At 40.8% G+C, this 26,204-nt stretch overlaps 1 protein-coding gene across 8 annotated transcripts in view; it reads left to right on the forward strand.

Moving 5' to 3' along the window:
- LOC144532002 (mitogen-activated protein kinase kinase kinase kinase 3-like) overlaps window positions 1-26,204 on the forward strand; it is a 49,505-nt gene that overhangs the window by 22,326 nt on the left and 975 nt on the right. The window contains exons 9-34 of one of the 8 annotated variants that reach the window (XM_078272443.1): window positions 432-563; window positions 1,070-1,132; window positions 1,309-1,390; window positions 2,525-2,641; window positions 5,980-6,058; window positions 6,234-6,292; window positions 8,350-8,412; window positions 10,804-10,856; window positions 11,283-11,321; window positions 14,027-14,101; window positions 16,926-16,977; window positions 17,168-17,555; window positions 19,387-19,502; window positions 20,042-20,083; window positions 20,798-20,882; window positions 21,028-21,107; window positions 21,346-21,406; window positions 21,581-21,698; window positions 21,898-21,956; window positions 22,915-23,018; window positions 24,573-24,744; window positions 24,868-24,936; window positions 25,073-25,165; window positions 25,380-25,450; window positions 25,878-25,933; window positions 26,051-26,104. In XM_078272443.1, the coding sequence (XP_078128569.1) occupies window positions 432-563; window positions 1,070-1,132; window positions 1,309-1,390; window positions 2,525-2,641; window positions 5,980-6,058; window positions 6,234-6,292; window positions 8,350-8,412; window positions 10,804-10,856; window positions 11,283-11,321; window positions 14,027-14,101; window positions 16,926-16,977; window positions 17,168-17,555; window positions 19,387-19,502; window positions 20,042-20,083; window positions 20,798-20,882; window positions 21,028-21,107; window positions 21,346-21,406; window positions 21,581-21,698; window positions 21,898-21,956; window positions 22,915-23,018; window positions 24,573-24,744; window positions 24,868-24,936; window positions 25,073-25,165; window positions 25,380-25,450; window positions 25,878-25,933; window positions 26,051-26,104 (2,382 nt within the window). The remainder of the gene's footprint in view (window positions 1-431; window positions 564-1,069; window positions 1,133-1,308; window positions 1,391-2,524; window positions 2,642-5,979; window positions 6,059-6,233; window positions 6,293-8,349; window positions 8,413-10,803; window positions 10,857-11,282; window positions 11,322-14,026; window positions 14,102-16,925; window positions 16,978-17,167; window positions 17,556-19,386; window positions 19,503-20,041; window positions 20,084-20,797; window positions 20,883-21,027; window positions 21,108-21,345; window positions 21,407-21,580; window positions 21,699-21,897; window positions 21,957-22,914; window positions 23,019-24,572; window positions 24,745-24,867; window positions 24,937-25,072; window positions 25,166-25,379; window positions 25,451-25,877; window positions 25,934-26,050; window positions 26,105-26,204) is intronic. The other 7 variants (XM_078272444.1, XM_078272448.1, XM_078272445.1 and 4 more) reach the window with 7 other exon arrangements.

Below are 26,204 nucleotides of genomic sequence, written 5' to 3' on the forward strand. Positions count from 1 at the left end.
CTCAATTCTCTGACGTCAGGCAGAATGAAGGATTTTTTCTAATGGGTCATGCAACAGGAATATACCAGAATGTGTTGCTGTAGTAGAATCAGACTATTCACCCCTTTACAAAACTGTAACAAAGCAGGAATGAAAAAGCATTTTGTTTTGGGTCCAAGAGGTGCTCCTACAGAAGCAGAATCGTGATAAAGTCATAGAGGTGAACATCAGGGCCATGGCGGAGCCCCGCAGAGCTGCTGCTGTTGTGCAGTTGCTGCAGCCAGAGAAAAATCCTGTAGAAAATTCTGACTTTGCTCATGTGTGTAGCGGTTTAATTAACCTGATTAAGTACTTGGTAAAAATTAGAACACATTTTACTCCCATTCTTTCCCTCTTTTATTATTATTTTTTTTTCATGTCCTCTTTCTGTCTGTCTCTCTCTCTCTCCATAGGATGGCTCCAGAGGTAGCAGCAGTAGAGAGGAAAGGAGGTTACAACCAGCTGTGTGATATCTGGGCTGTGGGCATTACTGCAATAGAGCTGGCTGAACTACAGCCACCCATGTTTGACCTGCACCCCATGAGGTGTGTGTGTGTGTGTGTGTGTGTGTGTGTGTGTGTGTGTGTGTGTGTGTGTGTGTGTGTGTGTGTGTGTGTGTGTGTGTGTGTGAGATACCTGTTTGGGCTCTGATAGCAGAGTGGAGACCTGCAGTCGATGTGGATGAATGTTAGAATTACAAAGGAAAGGGCCATGCTAATATGTGATATGGAACATGTAAAACTTACCACACAGTGTGATTGGAGCAGAGTCGTTCCATCAGTGTTTAAAGCACTAATGCTTGTTTTCGCAAAAGTTATATATACTGTACATATAAATATTGGTGTCCTCAGTAAATGTAACACATATGTTGTATTAAGTACCATAGCATAGAGAGGCCTACATGCTACAGTGGTTGCTCCACAGTTTGATCTTGTTATTATAATAAAACAATAAAAAAAAAAAATATGTGGTTTGAGGCTCTTTCACCATTATGTACCAGTACTCCGCTGTAAAGGCTTGAGGTTAAATCTGTGTGTCTCTTTTTCCTCAGGGCTCTCTTCTTAATGACCAAGAGTAATTTCCAGCCTCCTAAGTTGAAAGATAAAGTCAAGTGGTAAGAGACCACCCTGTCCATGATTTCTGTTATCTCCCTCACTTGTCTTTCTTTACTATTTTCAGCCGAGATACATTGCAACACCGCACTGTTGAGATTACCCAGTTGTATCATATATGTGCCTTGCTTGTTCCAAGACTGAAATATTAACCCTTTCTCTTTCCCTCTCTCTACAGGACAAATAACTTTCACCATTTTGTCAAACTGGGCCTCACCAAGAACCCAAAGAAGAGGCCCACAGCTGAGAAACTGCTGCAGGTGAGCAATAAAACAATTGTTTTTTTAATAATTCTTAAAAACAAAGAAATCACTCTAAGGGCCCTATTTCAACGATCTAAGAGCACGGCGTGAAGCTCATGGCGCAGGTGCGTTTAGGGCGTGTCCAAATCTACTTTTGCTAGTTTGACGGCAGAAAAAAGGGTCTGTGCACCGGGCGCATGGTTCAAAAGGGTTGTACTTAGTGTCTTCATTAATTCATAGGTGTGTTTTGGGCGTAACATGCAATAAACCAATCAGAGTGTCATCTCCCATTCCCTTTAAAAGCCAGGCGCGTTTGTACCTTGGCACATTGCTATTATGATGGCGGATTTGCACTGTAATATTTTTATTTGTAAACTTTGTGTGCTGCTGCGCTGTGTGTGCAACAAGCATAGTGTGTGCGCGCTTTGCACGAGCCTAGGTGTATTTTACTAATTTGCTGTTAAAATAACAATGAAATGCTGCACTATTGACTTTAGACCAGGTTTTTGTTGGTCAATGACGCAATCACTTCCTGCTGCCTCAAGTTAACAATACGCCAAGAATTCACCTGAACACACCTCCCTGTAAGGTGCATGCAAATGCCGGTGCATTTGCTATTTAAACGACGCGGGCGCTGGGCGGGAAATTGACAACTGCGTCAGTCTTAAACTAGCGAAGACACTTGCGCCGGGTGCAAGATAGGGCCCATTATGTTGTTTTATTTATACAAGTATGTAAACTTTACAATAGCATGAATTGCTACAGTGGTACGTGATATAAAATATAACCAAATTCCCACATGACTGGGTCATATATACTAGTGTGTGCTTCTGGTGGTGAAGACTTTATGGCATGTGACATTTAACTGGACAAACACCACTGTGAAAATGTAAACGACAGAAGCCAAGCATAAAATCTACTTGTGATAATATTTAATCACAAGGTGTTGGCTGTTAAATTCATTCTCGCTAGTGCCACAGCCATTAGTCATCCATTAATGGGCTAGATTAAATGTTAATCAACTGTGTGAAACACCAAACACCTGTCACAGTGCAAAATACTTGAATGCCTTTTGTGTTATTTAAGTATTGATCCGACACAGACAAAAAGTCATTTTAACACAACTCTTGCTCTCTCGTGGCTGTCTTGCAGCATCCTTTTGTGTCCCAGCCTCTCAGCAGGACGCTGGCAATAGAACTGCTGGACAAAGCCAACAACCCCGACCACAGCACCTACAATGACTTTGATGACGATGACCCCGAACCGGAGGTAACCTTTGACCTTCTCAGGTTTTTCTTTCAAAAACAAAAGTGTCATGGAGCTTGCAGACGGGTCAACAGAGTAGGGATTATGGTTTCATTGGATCTTGCTTCTTTTTCTTCCCTTCAAATCGTGAAATCCCTTCTGTCTCCTCATTTGTTCATTAAATTCCTTCTTTGTCAACCACCATTCACCCGCCACAACCTCAGTCTGCCTTTTCCCCGGCACATGTGACTCATCTTATTGCTCTTTGCCCTTCTCCCTCTTTCCCTTCCTTGCTGTCTTTGTGCTCTTTTCTCCTCTTTGGTTTTCTCATTTCGCTCTTCTTGGCTTTCATCTTTTCTTTTCTTCTGCTTTTCTTCGTCCTCTTTCCTCTTCTCTTCCTCCTTGTAGCACTTCTCCTTTCTCTCTACCTTTCTCTTCTTCTTCTTTCTCCCTTCCTTTTTTTCTCCTGTCTTCTTGTCCCTATCCCCCGCCCTCTACCTCCTCCTCAGTTTAAGTACAGGGGGCATTTTCTACCCATAAGCCCCGGTGCTCGACGTGCACCCCGTTTTGCGGCCCATAGGAAGGTACCAGTTTGGGCTGCGGTGTCTGCAGTGATGTCATTCTAACACGAACGATACTGTCAGTTGTTTTTTCACTTGGAGGAGGACCGCAGAACGGAATGAATAGAACGTGGATTTCCATTTAATTCGGTGTCTGCTGGTGCTGTCATGGAAACTGGCATCGGCATGTCATTTATCAGACGGTTGATGGATTACCATGGCAGTCGCGTATTTAGCTCAACATGCCAGTAAGCACATGATCGTAATTTTGATATAATCACAACACTACAATGATGTTATTATACAATCACAGTTGTAGTGACCTTTACTAAAAAAATATGGAATATAATCTATTTTAAAACATTTCATAGACCTACACATGCATGTTTGGCCTGATGAAGAACACACTGCCAATGATTTTAGTATAGCTATATTACTAGTATTCACTATGGGAAATACGCTTATTTGCTTTCTTGCCAAGTGCTAGATCAGGAGATCGATACCACTCTCATGTCTGGGGGGAAAACAGCCAGTCTGGCTCTGTCCAAAGGTAATAAAATCTGCCTTCCAGCAACTCGAAGCTCGCTAATCAACTCATTATATCTAGTTGTTTTTTTGTTTTTTTATCCGTACAAAACAAAAAGTGTAAATTGTCATTCTAGGAGGGGTTACTTTGGACAGAGCCAGGCTAGCTGTTTCCAGTCTTTATCCTAAGCTGCAGCCTGCCGACTGTATTTACGTCACACAGGAGAGTGGTCTCAATCTTCTCATTGCAAGAACTCAAACACATTTCCCAGTATGCAACACTAATACTTAAATTTCTATATGGCTGTAACTAATACTAGAATGTCATAGTGACACACACTGACCACTGAAAAAACCTATGCTCAATTCCATGACAACATCATTGCCATTTTGGCTAATTCATAGCAGATCACTAAATGTCAGCTCTTTTCATTCTAGTTCTGTGGCGGCAGCTTGCCGATAAAGAAATGGCTCAATTCATGAAGATGGCTACCAAAATGTGACATCATCAAACTCCTTAGAATAATGCATCTAAACCAACGTCCAGGTCAAATTGTATTTGCCAACAAATAGTGTCAGGGACATTGTGGTTTGTTTTTGTCCACTTAAATGCTAGCGAGGTAGTGTTTCTCACTGACTTCAGTATAGGGACGTTTTAGGTTCGGAGAAGTATTTGATCAGTGGTACAGTAAAGGCTGCCCATCTGTTTCTCCAAGCAGCTAAAAAAATAGACAGCAACAATTGTTTTACCCAGCTCTGATTTAAAAGATCAAAATCTTGTCTCTCCATTTGGCGGTTTGGAAACACGGGCTGCAGATTGCCTTTTGAAAAGGGTGGGGAGTACTTGTATATGTCAGCCATGGAAGCCATCTTCATCTACCTTTGCCATTACAGGTACTAACCATGAGTTGTGTGTTATGATTGTGAACTTTATTACACCTATAAGAAGTGGGTTTAAATTGACAAATCTATTAGTGGAACTGCTCTACAAATGTGGCTTTGATAGATGCATTTCTTGTATAGTCTTGGTTTGTCTTTTTTCCAGTGCTTCACAGGCATGGTTTGATGTTGCTGTGGTTTTAGCTATTCTGCAAGGATGAGTTTAAATCTTGAGATTAAATACTGAAGACATGAAGTCAAGTAGAGTTTGGAAATCCGTTATTTCTGTGCAGCCTACTGTAGTTTAATCTGTGAATGGCCAGTTGTACCGTCTAAACATAAACATAATGGTAATGAAACAATACTTCTGTTATTTCTAAAGGAAACCAACAACTAGCATCACATACAGTAGTCTGATCAGTGTATTTAAATGTCCTTTACATGCTGCTTTTGGATGCTTTTATATAGGCCTTAAATTCAGCCTTGGTGCAGAATTACAGCCACTATGAGCCAGTCCCACAATGAGCTTTCCTTAGGATGTGCCATTTCTGTGTCTGTAGCTTTAAATGCTATTGAGGAGGAGGGTGGGGGAGCAAGGTGGGTGGTGGGGGTGTGGCCTTGATCAGCTTGCCATGGGCAAAGCAGAGAAAGGGGAGGTAACCTTTCCCCTTATGACGTCATATAGGGAAGATTCCAGATTCGACCATCTGAGTTTTTATTTTCTCAAAGGCGGAGCAGGATACCCAGGGCTCGGTTTACACCTATCGCCATTTCTAGCCACTGGGGGACCATAGGCAGGCTGGGGGAACTCATATTAATGTTGAAAAACCTCATAAAGTGACATTTTCATGCCATGGGACCTTTTTAAATGAACACAGCCTGGGTTAGAGTAGAGGGCAGTGGATAGAATGTGATGCCAAGACTGTTGGGATCAGCTGTTTGCCACATAAGTCACCTAAACCATATGTGTTCAAGGTACTGAGTGGCAGTCTGAGACGAAGAATATCCTCTATCATATGTATAGAGGGAATGTTACCTTACAGGGACTCATGAGGACAGTTTCAACGCTCAGGGGAAACGTTGATGTTGCCAGGGAAGGTTTGTGTTTTCCGTCGACTGCGTTGCTATGTTTTGGTTGTGTGGTTGCAGAGTGTGACTGGCTGTTTTGCTGTGTCATCAAATCCCACCCACAGGAAATAGCAGAGGGATTATGTTTTTTTTTTTTTAAGCCTATTGTAATCATACCAAGTGGCATGTTAACTACTACACTGTGTATATTCTTTAAACGGCTCTTTGACTGTGTGTGTGTGTGTGTGTGTGTGTGTGTGTGTGTGTGTGTGTGTGTGTGTGTGTGTGTGTGTGTGTGTGTGTGTGTGTGTGTTTTTCCTTTCCCGATAGTCTCCGGTGTCTGTTCCTCATCGTATTCGTTCCACCAGCAGGAGTGCCAGAGAGGGAAAGACGCTGTCAGAGATTAACTGTGAGTTCATACACAAGGTCAACGTTAACAAATGTTTTCAGACAGAAAACAGAAGTGACCAGAACATTCTAACTCTCTGTGTTTACTGTATTCCCCTATCCCGTGCTGTTCCCCTCTGTGTTTCACTGTTGTTGTTTTTTACCCCTTTTTCTGTATCTTACTTGATCTTTCTCAGTTGGTCAAGTGAAGTTTGATCCTCCCTTAAGAAAGGAGACAGAACCTCATCATGAACCGGTGAGTTATTAGCTGTGGCATTTGTGTGTGTGTGTGTGTGTGTGAGAGAGAGTGAGTGTACTGTATGTCTGTATGGTCGTCACTTCACTGGTACCAGCATGGCTGATTCTCACCTACTCACAGGAAGCACCCCAAAACAATCCATGTTGTTGTCAATCTGTGTTGAACCAAACATGAAGCCCATCCACATAATTTACTCTGGCAGTTTCAAAATTGAGGCATTTTAAGTAATGATGTCCCGATCTATGCCAGCCGAGGTTCAAAAATCTTTAAGCAGGCAGGAGCGAAATCAGATGAATTGAGATCAGAGTGTCAGGGCTGTCCTTTTAGGTTCAGGGCTCCAGTTGAGGTCGTAAAGGCATCTGATCAGGATTCCTCCTATGGAGGCCATGTCCAAATCTCGGATTGAACCAGAACATGCTGGTGGGATAATCAAGTCCGACCTGGCCTGGGAAGCCTCAGGCTCCCCCTGTAAATGCTGGACGACCCTACTTGGGAGAACAACAGCCTCTGGCCTAGATAAGCAGCAGAAAGTTGAAAGTTGCAGAAAGAAAGCATAAAGTTGCATAAAGCATTAGCTGTCTCCCTTCTGTCTTCGGCATGGTGCCGACACTGACTGACAGCCAGCCAGCAGCCTTTGACACGGACACAAAAACAACTGTGAACCGAGAAACACTGTCAATATTAGCTTTCTTGCCACAGTTTCTCCTTATTTACATTGATGGATGGGACACATATCTACCAGCTTGGATATAAATGTAAGGGTAGATAGGGTATCTTTGCCTTATGTTTGAGTGAAAATACTTAATTTATGTATGCAGGATTTTGGCATAACATTATGGTTATTGTACTGCACTGCCCTAAAAAAACATATGCATTGTTTTGAGCCGTAGTTGCTTGTTAAGTTGATTTTCTAGAAACTAAAGCTGGTTATGCTATTACCTATCACTTTTAGAACTGCTGAAAGGAGTGTTCGCTTGTGGACAAATGGGATGGTGCAGGGTTCATTCACAATCACAGCGTCTTGTTAAAGTCCTCCGCTCACTCCCTCCCACTTTTTCTGTCCTTCCTTTGCACTTGCACTTTTCCACAAACTCCCCAAATATTCCCTTCAAGTCGGCTGAGGAAATCCATCCTAAAAGGCCTTCGTCCTTCCTCTTTCCCTCCATCTATTTATCAAGCAATTTGGATTAATGTTACCAAACATAGTCACCAGCGTAGGTCTACATTCATCATTTGTCCTTCCGTTTCTACCCTCTCCTTGAAAGTAATATAATAACACGGGGTCTCTCTCTGTCCTGCTGACCAGTGTGGTTTTCAGCCCTCCAAGATCTGTCCATTCAGGATTACGGTGCTATATGTAGCATTTTAAAATCAATAAGTCATTACCACATTAATATTGTTATATATTATGAATAACATAATTACCGATGAGCAGCAGCCTTCTGTGGCATCTTTGCTTAAAAGAGACTCTGGCAAACACAGATGGTGCAAAGAGACAATGGCTGGAGTAACTTTCGTCATGTTTAACCTCTTGTGTAATCCTAAACAAAAAACAAACACACCCATAGCAACACTCAAGAACCTTGCTTAAGGAAACATGTGGTCTCAATTCAAAGAAATGCTACTTATAATATTACTGGAATAAAACAGAGGCTACCAATTGTCTCATGGGTTCACTGAATGAGGCTATATACAAAGCTATCTATATTCATTTTATATTTCTTAAGCTTCACGTAGCACCAATGGTACATACATGTAATTTATTGTCTCTCCTCAGTTTTGCTGATTTTGAACCCCCATCTACACCAGTTTATTCCATCCTTTCCTCTCTCATCCTATACCCCGATTCATCCCCTCTTCTCTTCAGATTAAGATTCCAGTATCTCCCTTCTTATCTGTCTTGCTGATCCATGGACTTCAGAGTCCATTTTGGCCTTATCCATTTTTCATCCATCATCCTCTCTTGCATCAGTGTCAGTGTACCCCCCCATTCCCTCCATCAGTCCAGGTTAATGTATTAACTGAGGTCTCTCTCGCTCTGTCTTGCTGACCAGTGTGAATCTGAGCCCTATCTGGACTGTGTTGAGGAGCTCTACTATACCGCGAGATCTAATCTGGTAGTACTCTATCTATCCGTCTCACTCTCTTTCTGCCTCTCCCTGTCCACCTACATTGACCTTTTTTCTTTTTCTCCTCAATCTGTCTCCATTTCTTTAACCTGTTTAATGTCTTCTTTTTTATACCTCCGTCTTTCTCTGAAGGACAAGTCCCTGTCCTTCCCTTTGGCTCTCTTGCTTTCTGAGCCCTTGCTGTCTCTTACATTTTTATTTTTATTTCCCAGAGTGCTGATTGTTTTGGCTGCTCCGTGTATTTTTGTTCATTTTCACAGTTTTGTTCCATCTATTCTGGTCCGTCCGTCTGTTACTGTTCATTTTTGTTGTTGTTGTTGTTCTTCTTCTTCTTCTTCTTCCAGCCTTGGCTTTTGTCTCACTAACTGGTGCAGTTGTCATGGTGACAAGAGTCTTCAGTGATGTTGTTGTTCTTTCTTGTTGTTTTCAGATATACGTACAATACACACTTTCACACAAACAATACAGTCAATCAAATCAGATTGTAAATCTTGCTTTTTGTGTGTTAGATATGAAGTTTGTGTGAGACAGACTAACACACACACACACACACACACAGACAAAGACAGACAAAGTTCAGAGGTCAGATTCAGTTGTAGAGCTGCACGTCGGAAGGTTGGTAACGATGCAGTGCTTTGCTTATGTACACTTAGTGAGGACACGTACTGTAGGTTTGAACACAGGCATTCCTACTCACACATTTTATATCCAAATTTATAAACATTCACTTCTTTTAATGTTTGCTGTATAATACCTGCCTGTTATATATTTATTTGTATGTATTTCTCTCTACAGAATGTTTGTCTCACTTCCATACACTATTGCTTATATGTTTTCTAACTTCTTAACGTCCTGTAGTTGACCAGAGCAACGGGGCCGTGTGTGTGTGTGTGTGTGTGTGTGTGTGTGTGTGTGTGTGTGTGTGTGTGTGTGTGTGTGTGTGTGTCTGTTGGCAGCATGTGTGCGTTTCCCTTTGCACGCTTGCTAGGTTATGTCATTATCTTTAAAAGTGTTTTTGTGACACGACGCTGCATTCACATTGTGGCTTCATGTTATAGATGTGAAACCAAGCATTCATTTATTTCAGTCAGAGAATGGCGCTGAACTCAGCCACGGCTTCTTATTGTCAACCTTAATCAACTTGCACCTGGTTTGAAAGGTGCTACAGGAACATAAACTATAAAACTATATGAATCATAATTATCCAGCACACATTCAAAAAGCTCTGCTAAGTTGTCTTTCATTCAGGTTTAGAAAGAACACTTTTTTTAACATACCTGATTTCATATTGATGATTCATTGCTTAAATTTCATAAAACAATGGCTTCCAATCTGAGGGCCGGCATCCCCCTAGGGGTCCCAAAATGTATATGAGGGTCTACCAAACGGCTATTGTCCAATCAAAGTTTAGAAACTGTAACTAGGCACAGCACGCTTGTCAAACTCTGGATTTCTCTGCCGAAGCAGAGAGAGATACTCTGTATTTAAAGAGTTTGATGGATGGTGTCTTTTTTTTTTATCGCCTTTCCAAAAACACAAGAGTTGATCTGCTTTAAGCTTTCTTAGCATGTCTATCAAACTATTTAACAGTGTTATCTCCAAGGCATAGGGAGCCCATTGACTAACTAGGTAACATTAGTTTGTGGAGTTACAGGTTACGTTAGAAGCCCTGTTCACAACTAGCACATCCACTGTATAGTATTTCCCCATCAGATTGTAGGGTTGCTTAAGTAGCCAGCTAGCTACAGCTGATCAAATCTGCTGGTTGAAAATGTTCTGCTTTTTGTGAAATGCTGGATACGTTCACCTCTGTGGGGGCCTAAAATAAAACTCTGTCTGGTTGAACAGAGGTCATACCTTTTGATGAAAGGTTGTGATGTTACCTTGCACCTTAAATTTAATTTAATAGGTACAGTTTCTATTGTATCAGCAACCCTGTTATTGTCGAGCATTGTCTTTATCAAATCTATGAAGACAAGAGGGATCTTATTATTTATATATATATATTTGTAGGCCACAATGTGAACTCAGCAAGAGTCAAATCTATACACGTAGAGTTTGCATAGGCTCACTGTGTACATCTGTGTTTGTCTATGGTTATGAAATTAACTTGGAGTTAAATTGCTGTTTTACTGGGGATATTATTATTTATAGCAGTCACCACAGCCGCTACAGTGTAGTAGCAGCCCCTGCAGTAATTTGACTATTGAACAGGGTTTCAGTTGTAGTCACTATTTCAACGTGGTTTATTGTGGCAATAGGCCAGGATCTTCAGCCCTGTTTATGTCCCTTGAGAAATCGAGTACAGTAGCACCTACTTCAATGAGCTAGTTATGAAGTATTATGTCACAGTAGTAATGTCATTTGTTTGTCTTGTAGGACTTGCAGTTGGAGTACGGGCACGATTCACCAAGTCTACTGGGAGGAAACAAGTAAGTCACTTACTGCCCTTTTGTCTCTCTCTTGCTGTCTTTTTTTGTCCTGATGTCTTTCTTTCTTTCTCTTTTTACACCTTCATCTCTTTATCTCTGTGATGCCTCAAGATTATCCCCTTCTTTCATCTTCAGTTGCTGTTAGTCCACAGCTGTTAGGTTGTGGACTAACAGGGAGAGCAAGAATGTTTTTTTTAATAAGCTGTACAGTATGCTTGATGATTTATTCATAATTTGCAGCTAGAGGGTGTACTCTAAGCTGTGTGTTTGTGTGAGCTTTCTGCTTTCAAGTGTGCTTTGTGCAGTAAGCCGAAACTCAGGTTCAGATCAGGGCAAATTATTTCCTCAAGCATGTAGATTGTCTCTGTAAATTATTACTTTCTTTCTCTCATTTATACTTTTCTCTTAATTTGTCCGACAAAACAGGAGTCTTCTCAAATCTGTGGAGGAGGAGCTACAGCAGAGGTAAGTCAGACCCCTCTCATATCCCGATTCACTCAGGGCCTCTTGATTTGCTGGTGTTCTAACCACACCCACCCATCAGCCAATCATTTTTTAATGGCAGGACTAAACGGGCCAATCACACGCAACTAACACTGTTGTAATGACTTCAGTCTGTCACTGCTCTCAGCATTTTGGCTTCTTCTGGGTTTTTATTTTCCCTCTGCAGCTTGCTTCACGCTTTGATGTCAACAGGAGAAGGCTGTGCTTCATAGGAGCTTCATGCAGAGCATGGCGTACACACACAGGCACTCACACTCTCATATGTGTGTTCACACACACACACACACACACACACACACACACACACAGACACACAGACACACACATGCGCGTGTATACAGTTTTCCAGCCAAAGCTGCAGTGGGTGTCTTTAGCAATTTTTCTGGCAAGTCTGTGAAGACTTTTTTTATTGCCCCAAAGATAATGATGATCATCGTGCTTTGCTATTTTTTATAAGACAATCTGATACCACATATGTGCCGCAAATCTATATTGTGTTAAAGCCAGGTTTGCTGAATCAATATTTGACATATATGATCTAGATGTCATATTGTATAAGGCTGTTTGTCTACACACTTAAAATGTAGTTTCTTTAGGTTCAGTTTTTGTTTCTGTTGGTTGACCGAGAGAGAGTAGTAGAGTAGATAACAGTCTTTACTTGTTTCAGTCTTTGTGGTTGTATTACATTACATCTCCTGTTTCAGAAAACAGTCAGTAGTTTACAGACCTGGGTAAAATGCAGTTCAAACTTTCTTCAAAGGTGCCAGGTTTGGTAGTTAAGTGTCTGACTGTGGTTTTTTTAGTTTCTTGTTTTGAAACAGCAGATTTTAAAACATCTTACTGTATCTAAATACAAGAAACAAATATCAGTATACTGTATGTGGCCTGGAATTCTAGCTGGATGGAATGGGTACAGTATATTCACTTTGCATTGAGGTTTCAGAAATGTAATGATCTTGAAAAGTTGTCTATTTGGAACAGATGCAGTATTCCAACATAGACAGACTTTGTTAATACTGTACATTCTCAAATGTTTGAATAATGAAAAAAATGATTGAACAGATGAAAGACTGGGCAAAAAAATAAATGCCCAGGTAAAAATCTTAAAGGAGCATACTCTCATTGTCAAGTTGATCAGTAATGCTGTTTTTATTCATTAATTGATTTAAATCGCTTCTACTATGCTATTCTTTTGATCCGTTTAAAGCTTTTGTCAATGCAACGTAACACTTTCTGGACAGATGTTTCACATTAAAAACCTTCCAGTGGCTCAAAAGGCAGGATCCCTTCCCTTTCCTGATAGACTTTTACTTTGAAACATCTACAGGAAGTGTTGAGTTTAGTTGGCAGGCACTTAACCAGTGGTACAAGGTAACAAAGTACCTTTACTCAAGTACTGTACTTTAGTACAAATTTGAGGTACTTGTACTTCACTTGAGTCTTTTCTTTCCACTTTCTACTTCTACTCAACTACAGTTTAGAGAGAAATATTGTACTTTTTACTCTGACAGCTTTAGTAACTTTACAAATTAAGATATTTGCACACAAAACATATGTGGTTTATAAAATACGATGTGTTATTATAAATTAAACTACCCAACAATATAACGGCCTACAAGTGCAGCTGAAATGATTAGCCGATTAAACACAGAACTGTGTGTCAATCACTGCTCATGCACACACATTCATTCTCCCTTGTGGGGGGAGGGGCTTAGGAGACCATTTTGGGCTTTAGTGGAAAGGGGGGGTGGGACTGAGAAGTTGTCGATGTTCACATTTTTTGGCTAAGTCCTGGATCTTAACAATCCTACCTACGGCGCCTTTAAGTAGCATTTTCAATGCAGGACTTTTACATGTGTAGTATTAGTACTTTTACTACTTTTACTTACTTTTATTAGAAAAGGATCTGAATACGTCTTCCGCCACTGTGCTACACTGATCAAGAGAATGACAGAGAAGAAGCAACTGCGATTATCTTGTGAGGGAGAGCAGTATTTCTGTTCAATTCAACTTCCAACATCAAATCAAAAACAGTAGCAGGTTAAAAAAAACAGAAGTCTTTCTAAAACATGATTAAATCATAAACGGAAAAGCTGCTGTCTAATGTATCGTTGTTGTCCAATTGTTGTTTCAAATAATATTTGAGAATTTACGGGATAAAAATTGAGGCCAAGTTGCTATGAATTGACTGATTAGAGGTTAGGTCTACTGTGTAGAGGGGTGTGTAGATCTGTAAGGACTGTACAGGTTCAAACAGTAAGTTGAGTGTCAGTGGCATGTTGTGGCTGATCTTGCCTGGTTGTCCTGGTCTGGAGGAATGACCGGAGATCGGAATTTATTGACTTTGTTGTTGGAATGGGAAAAGAAGAATTTATTTTTAGTTTGGATCTGTTCAGTCCTTTCAGATCTGCCCAGGGTTCAAGGGATAGAAGTAGTTTGTGGATGAAGCTTCACTCAGATCTCCCTCCCCTGTCCCTTCTTCCTCTATCCTCTTCCACCTCCTCCTCCTCATGTTGTCATCCTACCTCCTTTGCTTGCTCCCTTAATCTCTCCCTCCTCTGCCCTCTCTGCCTCAACCCTTTATTTCCGTTCTCTTCCCCTCCTTCTCCCACCCCTCCCCTCTCCTTTCTTACCCACCCTCCTCCTATCTTCACCTCCTCTCCCAGGGGCCATGTGGCACACTTAGGGGATGATGATGATGAGGATGATGATGGTGCAGATGATGATGAAACTCACACTCAGTAAGTTTTCTCCCAGTCTTGGAAGTCTGGTAGCCTCTCCCGCCGTGTCTCCCCATCTCCCTTTCTTTCCCCATCCGTTCCTCCGTCTTTTCAAAGGGGAAATGATGAGGAAGAGGAGGAAGACGAGGCGGAAGGCTCCCCGTCTTTGCCACAGTTTCATCAACGCATTTCTATGCAGCACACCCCACCATCACGCCACATATTCCACCTGTGTTTGTGTGTTTACTGTGTGTGTGTGTGTGTGTTGTCTATGCCATTACTACTGTCTTTTGTGAAGTTTAATAGCTACTAACAGTAACCCTAACCCTAACAACTCACCTGGAGTCTGATAACATAGAATGTTTTTGATTCTTTTTCAGTTATTTCTACATTTGACTTCCATAGATACACAGGGACAGTGAATAACTTTAGCCATGGGTAGGGCTAAACACCACAGCATTAAAGAGTACACGGTAGCTACATGTTAACCCAGCTACATGTAAAATTCTGGCACGGTGTATCAATTCATTTTCACTGGATTCTTAGTTGTTTTTTGATCCATGAAATAGGAGGTCTGGGTGTAGTTTCGGTGCTTAGATAAGTGATCCTTATAACCTTGACAGACATCTTATTTGCTGTTGTCTTGTTTTGTTCTCCACTTGCATCGCCATCTGTGCGCCTCCTTGCTGTGTGTGTGTGTGTGTGTGTGTGTGTGTGTGTGTGTGTGTGTGTGTGAGCGCGCGCATTCACACTGTCCTCTCCTGCCTGTGCATTTGGCGTCTAGCCTCATCGCTCATTGTGTAAAAGCCAAATGTTTTCAGCAGGCCAGAGCTTTCTTTCTAGTCATATATTTTCCACCGCAGTCAGAAAGGCCCCAGTACAACGACTGCAAGAATAGAAACAACCTGGATTCCTAAATGGACTGCAATCAATAGCAGTGTGAAGTGCAATCAGAGCAACCATTTCTGGCAATAAACATGTTGAATAAGCTAATGTTGTATGGCCAAAATCACTTCAGAAAATAAACCATTTCAGGTGTACACTCGCCCTTCAAAATCTGTGCCAAGTGCGTCCCTCCCAAGTTGTCAAAAAGGAATGACAAAACATTAGCTCCAAATATAGGCCTAAACATTTAGCTTTTAGGAAAAGCTAACCATGCTGGCTTGCTACATGAATTTGCTAATTCTGTAGCTCATTGTCACAAACATTTTGTGTTAGTAGGGCCCGTAGATTGTGTTACAAATGAACCTGCTTTTTTTTTTTTTTTAGATGCTTTTATGCCGGCTTCCCCAATTTCTGCAACGGTGTTTTTCTTACGTACCCTTATATGCTCTCCTGAAGTAGGTTATTTGCTATTTGCCAAACACAATGCCAAAATTCCAAATACATAGTTTTCATTCTCCCTTTAAAGCTATAGTGCACGACTATTTTAGATTAAAGGTGCTCTAAGCGATGTCACGCGTTCTTTTTGTCACATACAGCAAACATCTCCTCACTATCCGCTAGCTGCCTGTCCCCTGAACACACTGTGAAAACAGAGTTCAGCTTTGGAGACGAAGAGGACATAACAATAACAAGATAATTACCTCTTCTGAAGAGTCCATCATGTTTTTTGAATCCTCCGTGTTAGCGTCTGCGTGGAGGAGGGGTGGGGGTGGTGCGCGATCACTGAAGGCTTGAATGCTTGATACTTGGATGCGCCGACAGTGTTGTTGTCATTACTTAGATTCCTCATGGGGGGCGCGACAGAAACTACGCACTATAGCTTTAACGAGTTCAATCACAGACTAACTTGTTGTTAAACCGTGTCAGTTACAGATGAGTTTCTACTGATAAAGTTTACATTAAGGGGTTAAGCCATATATCTGCCATTTAACTGAATTACTGTCTCATTTTTATTAGTGTTTCTGTATTTGTGCTCACTGTGATTGGCCCCCAGCCTTGGTCTGTTTTGATTTGGATGCTCTGATTGGTTCTTTGTCTGTCAGTCATTAACAAGTTGCTCAATACATCTGCAGTCTACAAGGCAAAATGGATAAAGTCTCTGCGAAAGCAATGTTGGTCTACAGTCAAAATTATTATTCTGTTTAACAACGATGGCTACAAATAAGCATACTTTATAGAAATTTGAAGTATAGACCTTTTCACAGTTGTAAACATAAACATTCTAAATGGCCCGAAGTTGGTTTCCTGTTGTAGTGTATTGGAATGACGTTAACCAGGAGTCATGCTGTTGCCTAACAATGGAATTCCACTGAAAAGGTCTATTGGAAAGTTATGTATATCCTTAAGCAACACTGGCTGTAATTGCCATCAGTTTTTCAGTATCAGCACTGCTGTTCTCAGAGATTATACACATGCTCCATCTGTAGTTGTTCTTAATGATCTCGTGTGTCCCAGTCAAGCTGTTCTCGTGTCTGTCTCAGTGTCGAATGGTGTCGGGCTATGGTTGTACTTGTCATTTCAGGGTTTCTTTTAACATCTGATCACCCTATAAAATACTACGTTTAGTCTGGATGCACAGAAAATGTTTCAGTGTCTTTATTAACCTACAGTAGATTTAAACAGTGTGATTGTTCTTCTTTTGTCTCTATGTGATCCAGCCTATTCACCAAAGAACAGTTTAAAGCAACTGACTTTTTAGAATAGGTATGGATACTACAATATGTGATCTTACTATATCTGTCATGTATGGTCAAAGGGAAAATTGCTTTGAAATGGCAAGTTAAACCATAACCTGTATGTTGTTTTTAGTTCAACTCTTGTTTGTAATAAACAATGTGAAGTAGTCAATATTATGTGTTTTGTCAAGCAGAATCTCCAATTTTCTCTTCTCATTCTTCAGTAAATCGAGCACTATCATGAGGCCAAAGGTCCCACCTCCCCTTCCTCCCAAGGTATTAACAACTGAATGCATCCACCAGCCACAGTCAATGAATTTGTCATTTGAGGTTTCATTTTAAAGATCAGTTTAAGTCAAATTTTTGTATTTTGTCTTTGAATTCTGCTTAATGCCATTGAAAATGTGATGTGGTGGTTTTTGGGTAATTGAGCTGACTCTTTGTCCTTTTCTGTATTTCCCCTCAGCCCAAGTCGATCTGCTCGTCCCAACCCCAGCAGCAGCAGCAGCAACTAAAACATGACGACAGCCAATCACACAGCGAGGACGACGGCGGAGGGGGAGGGACCATCAAACGCTGTCCAGTCCCAGAGACGCCGAGCCCCGCCAAGGCCGCCTCCAACGTCCCTCCGCGGCCCCCGCCCCCGAAGCTGCCGCCCCACCGCCGCAGTAGCCTAGGTAACGAGAGCCCGACGTGCGCAGACGTCGAAAACTCCGCTCCAGAGGATGATGGGAGCTTTAGGCATTTCTGGGAGTGGCTCCACACGCCTCACACAGAGGAGGAGCTGGAGGAGGCATGGGAGGTGCTGAAGGAGGTGAAAGAGGAGCAGGAAAAAGAGGAGGAAAAGGAAGAGAGTAAGAGCAGCCCCTTGATAGATTGGTAGTGTCCGCAGACCCTGTCGTCCCCTTCGATTGGTTGTGTGGTCTCCCATTAGTAAAGTCTTCGTAGTCTGATTTCTTTGTTCCATGAGTCCATTAATATCAGTGCTTTAAATCTTTTGTTTGTAGTTTCTTCCGTCCCATCCGCTCCTGCTCAATATAAGTGTCATTTTTTTGTGGTTGTTTAACCCAGTCAGTCAATAGCTAGCAGCCTGCTACAGCCTGCATACAGCTCAGGAGAACTCAGGCAACAACACATGATCGTGATATGACACATGACACGATATAATAGAGCGGATACGTCAGGAATTTTGTTCTGTTTGGTTTAGTTTATTTGTTTTTGATTCTTATTTGATTCACTTTGACTAAATGTGTTTTTTTTCTGTTCCTGTTAGCAGCTTTTATGAATGGAAATGAACAGTTTCATTGAACAGTAATCGAACATCAAACCTGACATCAAGGCACGAGTTCAAACAATGTAATTTACTTTTGAGGCAAACTTTTCTCTCTCACGATTAATACATGAGAGATGGAAGCTGAACAGAAAACACCAAAGCAGAAACAGACTTTATTATTTCATTTGATTTTGAACTTGATAAGGATACTTCTGAAGGAATACACTTAATCTCAATACCGTTTACCTCAAATCATTTCTGGTGCATTTAATCATAGCTAAAATATATTGTAGTTTATATTTTGATTACTTCGACTAAAGAAAAAGGGCATTTTATAAAAGCCACAGTTCTGTAAAATCTAACTTTTAATTTCCATGATAATCTCTGGACTAGAAAATTAGCAGAAGTTTGGTTCACCTGTTTGCTCACAAGATTGAATGAGACAAGGTGTCGCGTCCTATTATAACAAGTTGGTTATTGGTTGACTGATCTCTATTTGTAGAAACTAATAATTTGGTTGTGCTCTAGAAATTTTACCAATTATTTTGGAACCAACTTTCTCTCTGGAGATGTTAACTGTCGTGTTTGGAGTTGAATCACAGAGATTAAAAACTGATTGGAAAGAATATGGTTTATTGTTGTTACAAAACAAATCAGTATAAACATTAAATAGATAGAAATCAAAGTTTAGAACTATACAGTTATGCTAGAATGGTCCTATAAGTCTTCAGCAGGCACGCATTGGTGGAGTTGCACTGTGCGTCTGTGTGTGTGACTGTTCTCCCATTCATCATGTTTTTGTCCATTGCTACTGCAAAAAAACTCATTATTTTACTTTTTTATCAGCCAACTCTTAACTCTTTTAACAGAGTAGGGCATGCAGATGTGTTGTTTACTTGCCAGAGTGGTAGAGTAGACAAACCTACCAGTCAGAATTGACCAATATTGACTTCACTTTCTAGCAGGTTGTATGTGGTGCATTAACACCTTGCTTCGCTCATGACTATATTTGATCCTCTGTATTCTTCCTGCTGGCCTGCTCCCTCCCTCCCTCCCTCCCTCCCTCCCTCTCTGCTCCCAGTAGTGTGTTTGTTACTGTTTTAGTTTAACTCCTCCGTGTCTTCAGCCCTGAAGATTAGGTTGTACTCATTAAAACAAATTATATGTATGAGAAAATGTCAGTGTGAGTGGATTGTTATTGCAGTGTGTTCTGCAGCTGAGTCTGTTTCATTCATTTTTTTTTCTCAAACACACAGCTGCATATTCTCTCTCTCTCTCTCTCTCTCTCTCTCTCTCTCTCTCTCGCTCTCTCTCTCCCTCCCTCCCTCTCTCCCCCTATCTCTGTCCCTCACACACATTCACTTTCTCGGAGTTTGTCTTTCACACATTGAGTTGTGTTTGTGTTGTTGCAGGTAACGGGCTGAACACAGCTCCACATCCACATGGTGGAGAGAGGGACAGTCCAGCAGACAGACAGTCCACCATGCCCCCTAGTGTCCCGATACGGAAAGACAAGAAGGACGTTCCGGTAAGCAGACTTGTAGAGCGGTGGCTCGGAGACCTCCAGAGATCTCTGAGGAAGTTCCTGTGTGTCAAATTTTAAACTTGATGTTTTAACTGAATTAGCTTAAAGTGAACTCCTTCATAATATTGTTAATTATTGACCTAATGCTGTGGCGCAAAAAAAAAAAAAAAAAAAGAAAAAAAAGTCAAGGACTTTGTTGAATGCAGTTGGCTGTGTTTTGCTGGTGGGATGCCAATCACTTGCATTTATTTGCACTAGCGACTCTTAGTGGTCGGTCAGGGTGCCTGTGCAAAGGACAACAACAAAGTCCCCAATGCACAGGGATGTTTAAAACACAGAGTTAAAAAAATGGAACTGACATCTGAGCATTTGTAGGAATTGTTGGTGCTGTACGAGAAACTATGGGACTGTATCTTTCTGTGTACCTTCAGCTTCATTATTCCCCCTATGTAAGATTCACTTACAACATGTTACCAAGTTATTTTATTATCCTGACTGACTTTATGTGTGTGTATGTGTGTGTGTTTATCTGTCTGCCCTAGAAGCCAATCAGTAATGGCCTCCCCCCTACACCCAAAGTCCATGTAAGTAACAGTCTTTTTTGCGTGCTATTGTCCAGTAAAACAGAACCTTTGAAATGACAAAGTCAACATTTCAAGAACTATTTAATCACATGCTTCACATCTTTTTTTGCATTACATTGTATTTTCAGTTGGTTTTCTCTATAGCAACTGATCAGTTCTTTAAACCAAACTCTTTGCGCTTTCTGAAAACTCCAACAACCCTGGAAGTAAGGCAGGGCGAGATGGAGAAAATCAGATATCACGATATTCTTGTCCTTATATCTCGATGTCGATATTGTGGCGATATTATAGGGTTGACAATTGGTGCTTTAACAAAATATCTTCGCAATGAGATTTTAGATAAATAAGCTTCAGTAATGTAGACATAATGACTAAGTGGGTAAAGGTAAAAATAATAGAAGAACTAGAACAGTCTGGTAAGACAGAAAATGACATCACTTTACTGTAATGCAGCCTTTAAAACCAGGAAAAGACAACACTTAAGCCATTTACGATATTACGATTTCCAAAATCTAAGACGATATCTAGTCTCATATCACGATTTCAATATAATATCGATATATTGCCCAGCCCTACCTGCAAGAAAAGTCAGTATCTGTCTCGGTGAAGTTTTTTTTTCTCTGAGCAAAAAAACACTCAGAGGAAGAAAAGAACGCAACACATTCAAGCATCATAATCTGTAGAGTTTTATCGTTCGTCTCCTTCCATTCGCAGATGGGTGCGTGTTTCTCCAAGGTGTTCAACGGCTGTCCTTTGAAGATCCACTGTGCCACCTCCTGGATCAATCCCGACACCAGAGGTAACCAAGAGGAAACCTGATACAGTGTTGAATATCAATTTACAGGGCGATGAATGTGTCCTGAATCAAACCAATCTGACTATTGACGGAACTTCTCAGTGTTGTCTAATGTGAGCTAAAATGTTTGTTTTTGTGTGTGTTTCAGACCAGTATTTGATATTCGGAGCTGAAGAGGGGATCTACACATTAAACCTTAATGAGCTACATGAGACCTCCATGGAACAGGTGACACCAGGGATCATGCATTTTATGATGAAAGGAATATACTACTATACTAAACGTTTTTATTGTTATATGCAAGAAATTCCTAAATAATAATGCTTTCCAGTGGTAGTCATATCTGGTATGATGTTTTGGGGGTTTTTTTTCAAACAGAAACCGCAATTATTAAAAAAAAGTTCTTTGATCTTTGAAACTGTCTTGATTCATCTTAATTCTCACTCTACCTTGTTTCTGTCTGCAGCTCTTTCCTCGGCGGTGCACCTGGCTATATGTCATGAACAATTGTCTTCTTTCCATATCTGGTGAGCTACAACACCTCTGTGTGATGGAAGTTGACTATATGAATAGTATTATTTGCATAACACCCTTTTATAGATCCTGTATCTAAAGTCAACATCATTCATTTTTACTTTTGGTTTCTTCTTTTCCGTTCTCCCCTTTCTTATTCTGTTCTCTTCTGTTTTATTCTATTCCAGGAAAAGCCTCACAGCTGTACTCCCATAGTCTGAGCGGTATGTTCGAACAGGCCAGACAGTTACAGAAGTTACCAGTAGCCATTCCCACACACAAGCTGCCTGATAAGATGATTCCCAGGTAATGTAAACACTAAAAGTGTATTTTACTTTTTTCATCAACTGAATTGTAATCCTCTACTCCTCTTTACGTATCTGTCTTTAGTCATAGAAAAGTTAAAAAACTTCCAATGAAAACAGAACATTCATGTCACTTTGAATCATCTCAACACAAAAAAACACCTTTTTTGAGTGACTCTGATTTCTTTGTCTGTTTATAGGAAGTTTGCAGTGTCCAATAAAGTTCCAGACACTAAAGGGTGCCAAAAGTGCTGCGTAGGTGAGTTTTAGTGGAGGAGGAGTTATTTTTTTGTGACTAGAAATACTGCTTGTTTCATGGCTCGACAGCAAGTTCGAGACTAAATTTGTTGAAATCTGGCCTGTTACAATAATTACATAACCACACATAAAAACCATAGAAGAAGTGACTTGATGTTATTCTGGTGTTAACCTGTATATTATACATTTTTAATAAAAAAAAAAAATGTGTATGATATTACTGTTGGTACTTATTGTAGATCTCATCAGTAAAAAATTACACTTAAAAGTGCAACACTGTAAACCCACAAAATGTACCTTATACAAGATGAAAACACTGGTAACACTATACTTGAAGGTATCGACATAATTGTGACATGACATTGTCATAACTAGGACATGACACTGTCATGAACGTGTCATAAACGTTATAAACAAGTCCTAAACGTTTATGACTTCTGTCATTAAGTATCATTCGTTTTTTGTCATGACAAGTTGACATTGGTTGGGTTGTCTTGATTATGAAAAGCTGACTTAATCAAAGTGACATTACCAGAAGTTGTCTTGGTCATGACAAGTTGACATAATGTCATCCTGTTTAATGTCAAATTGTCTTAATAAGGACACTCCAAAGAAATTTTATGTAAACTTGTCATGACCAAGACAACTTCTGGTATTGTCACTTTGATTAATGTCAACTTGTCATAATCAAGACAACCCAAACAATGTCGACTTGTCATGACAAAAACCGAATGACACTTAATGACAGAAGTCATAAACGTGTATGACTTGTTTATAACGTTTATGGCACGTTCATGACAGTGTCATGTCATAGTTATGACAGTGTCATGTCACGATTATGTCGATACATTCAAGTAAAGTATTACCAAAACATTTTACAGGTAATAGTGAGATACAAAGATTTTCTTACCAAGAAAGAAAATCCCAAATTACTGATAATTGGTGTTGTTTCCATGCAGTTCGTAACCCGTACACAGGCCATAAATACCTGTGTGGAGCCTTTCAGTCTAGTGTCATGCTGTTGGAGTGGGTGGAGCCCATGCAGAGGTTCATGCTCATCAAGGTCAGTTTTTGCTATTCGAAACCTCTCATGTTTGTTCCCTGATCTCCTGTTTTAGCTAATTTTATTACAAAACCCATAGAGTATGAAGAGTATAAACTTGTAACAAAATTTCAAAGGTTGGTCTAATGTCTTTAAAGGTTAAAATGTTTGATTAGGGTTGGGTACCATACTCTGTACTTTTTTGGGTACTGACCAAATAATGTTGGTACTGCCGAGGACCGATTCACGCTAAATCAAAATGTGCCAAATTTCGGAACCTGAGAGCGCGTAAGTGCGTGCTAATCTGTCCTCTCTGCATGTTGACAGAGGTTTATCGGTGTTTTAAGCCCCCAAGGTCTCCTTCCAGACCTTGGGGGCTTAAAACACCATCGAGCTTGACAGAGTGCGGAGCTCCGACACACACACACACACACACACAGAGCTGTGGTGCGGACGAAGTGAAACTACGTTGACTCTGCAGTTTGTTAAGTCACGGCAATGCCTGTAAAGCCCTTGCAAGTGTGGTTACATTTTTCAAAACGACACGCGGACAACGCTCACTGCAATATAATATAATTACGATGCGAAAGCGACCGCGGTGCGGTTAACACTTCCTCTGAGACGGGCAGGAACACCAGTGTACCATTTGACCTGGTGACTGACTGACAGGTTGTAAGGCAAGGCAATCTTATTTCTATAGCACATTTCAGCAACATGCAATTCAAAGTAGGTTACTTTAAACATTAAAGAGCAGTTCAAAAGAGCTAAAATAGAATAAGAGTAAGTCCTGTGTAAGAAATGAATAATTATTTGATTGAATAGGTTGTAGGGACTGGGTTTGGGAGGCAAGAGGAAGGGGTTTTATTTAGTGTGGAGTTCTAAATAAATAACAAAATGTTCTAAGTAAATAGATGAAATAGGTTTGGAATTATTTTTACAACGGAAATAAATGTGTTGTTATTACAGAGGGAAAGCACCCAAAAAGGTACCGTTTGGTACCGGAACCGAATGGTACCGGTAAAAATGTGAACAGTACCCAATCCTATGTTTCCAATGTTTGCTAATGTTGAAATTGAAGCTAAATCCTTAGAAAAGTCGGTAGGTATCTATCTAAAGAAGGTATCATCTACATAAGAGTGACATGACACTGTCCTGAACGTGTCATAAACATTATAAACAAGTCATAAATGTTTATGACATAATGCTTCTGTCATTAAGTGTCATTCGGTTTTTGTCATTAAGTTAGGGTTAGGGTTCATGTGTCATGACAGTGTCATGTGTTCATGACAGTGTCATGTCACTCTTATGTAGATACCTTCAAGTAAAGTGTTACCGAAAAGTCTTACTCAGCTATGTGTTAGCGATACTACCTGCTAGATTCAAATAAACCTGGATCTTTTTATATATTGCACTATTGTAAGATTTTTGTCTAAAGCACTACAGTTGTCTATTTCTCTAGCGGAACGTTCTGCTGACCTCCTTGGGAGATGTCAGTAGTCCCGTGTCCTCTGAGATTACAGACACTACTAAGGCAACTTCCCATTCTTACCTACTGTCTCTTCATCTACTCGACAGAACATCGACTTCCCGTTGCCGTGTCCGTTGGAGGTCTTTGAGATGTTGGTGGTCCCGGAGCAGACTTACCCTCTGATCTGTGTGGCGGTCAGTAAAGGCACCGAACTCAACCAGGTGGTCCGGTTCGGCACCGTCAACCCCAACTCTACCTCCTCCTGGTTCACAGAAGCAGGTGAGAACAGTGCGACCAGTTCTTGTTATGTTGCACCTACAGCACTTGACTTTTTTTTTCCTGAGATGTTGCAGATGTTGTTGTGTACAGCATGGAGGCCAAAATAATGCTTTCTCTCTGCAGACACACCCCAGACGTGCGTGATCCATGTCACTCAGCTAGAGAGAGACACTATCCTAGTCTGCCTCGACAGTGAGTAACACAAACACATTTTTTCACATCTGTGCATTTGCACTGTGCTGCTTCAACACGTTTTTCGCAACAGATTTACCAGAATTTCACTCCGCTGCTTCCGCTCTCTTCCCGATCTCTCCGTCTCTTGCTACAGGGTGTATAAAAATAGTGAACCTCCAGGGCAGGTTGAAATCCAGCAGGAAGTTGTCAGCCGAGCTCACCTTCAACTTCCAGATTGAAGCCACAGGTAAAAGGAAAAAAAAGAGCTTGCACTTGTATATTTTAATCCACCAAACTATAACTCATGACATAAATATACACACCAAAATGTCTTTCATGAACTGAAAGAATGAGTAATGTTTCTTACTATTAAAGGAACTTAAATTGACATGCTGATCTACTAGTGGATTTATACTATACAAGTTTATTTGTACCTTGATATTGTTTCCGTTTCTTTGCAGTTTGTCTCCAAGACAGTGTACTGGCCTTCTGGAGGCATGGCATGCAGGGACGCAGTTTCAAGACCAATGAGGTGAGATTGATACTGAGTGTCTCTGTATGTGTATGCCCATTTAGGAAGGAAATGCACAGTAGAGGTGATCTTTCGACCGCCTAACGCAGTTCACTTTCAGGTGTCGCGACAGGATGTTATTTGATTTCAGACTATTACCATTGTTTTAGCTTCTGAATTCCTCAAATGTAAGGATGTGAGGATTAATGGAGCAGGTATTAGGTTAATAGTATAGGTAGACGTTTCCGACCTGCAAAAAAACATGAAATGAAGCCTAAATTAGCAACTTTTTTTATCAGGATACATATAATATCCCTATTTTAATTCTTGGCCACAATACTTGAAATTTAGTCAGCATCCAACATTTGGACTGGATTCTCCTGGCGAGCTCTGATCTTGACGTTGTGTCTCTTTGTCTTATTTTCTCTCTTCCTCATACATTCATCAGATCACCCAGGAGATCTCTGACAGCACACGCATCTTCAGACTATTGGGATCAGACAGGTGAGAACACACACCAGCACACATCTCCTCACTTCAAATATATATTACACACACACACACACACACACACACACACAGGTCTTTGTTAACATCCTCTCTGATGTCTTATCACTGAAGACGTTTCGACTGTAGAGATCCAGATGCTGATGATAGAGGCCTCACTCTGCCCAGGTACACTCACTACTCGCTGGCCACTGCCAGCTCAAAACGCTGCCTCTTTCTGTCTGAGATCTGCTTGACGCCGGATGTCATTGATCAGGAGCTTTAAGGC

The sequence above is a fragment of the Sander vitreus genome, chromosome 17 (genome assembly GCF_031162955.1).
Source record: "Sander vitreus isolate 19-12246 chromosome 17, sanVit1, whole genome shotgun sequence".
Taxonomy (NCBI): Eukaryota; Metazoa; Chordata; class Actinopteri; order Perciformes; family Percidae; genus Sander; species Sander vitreus.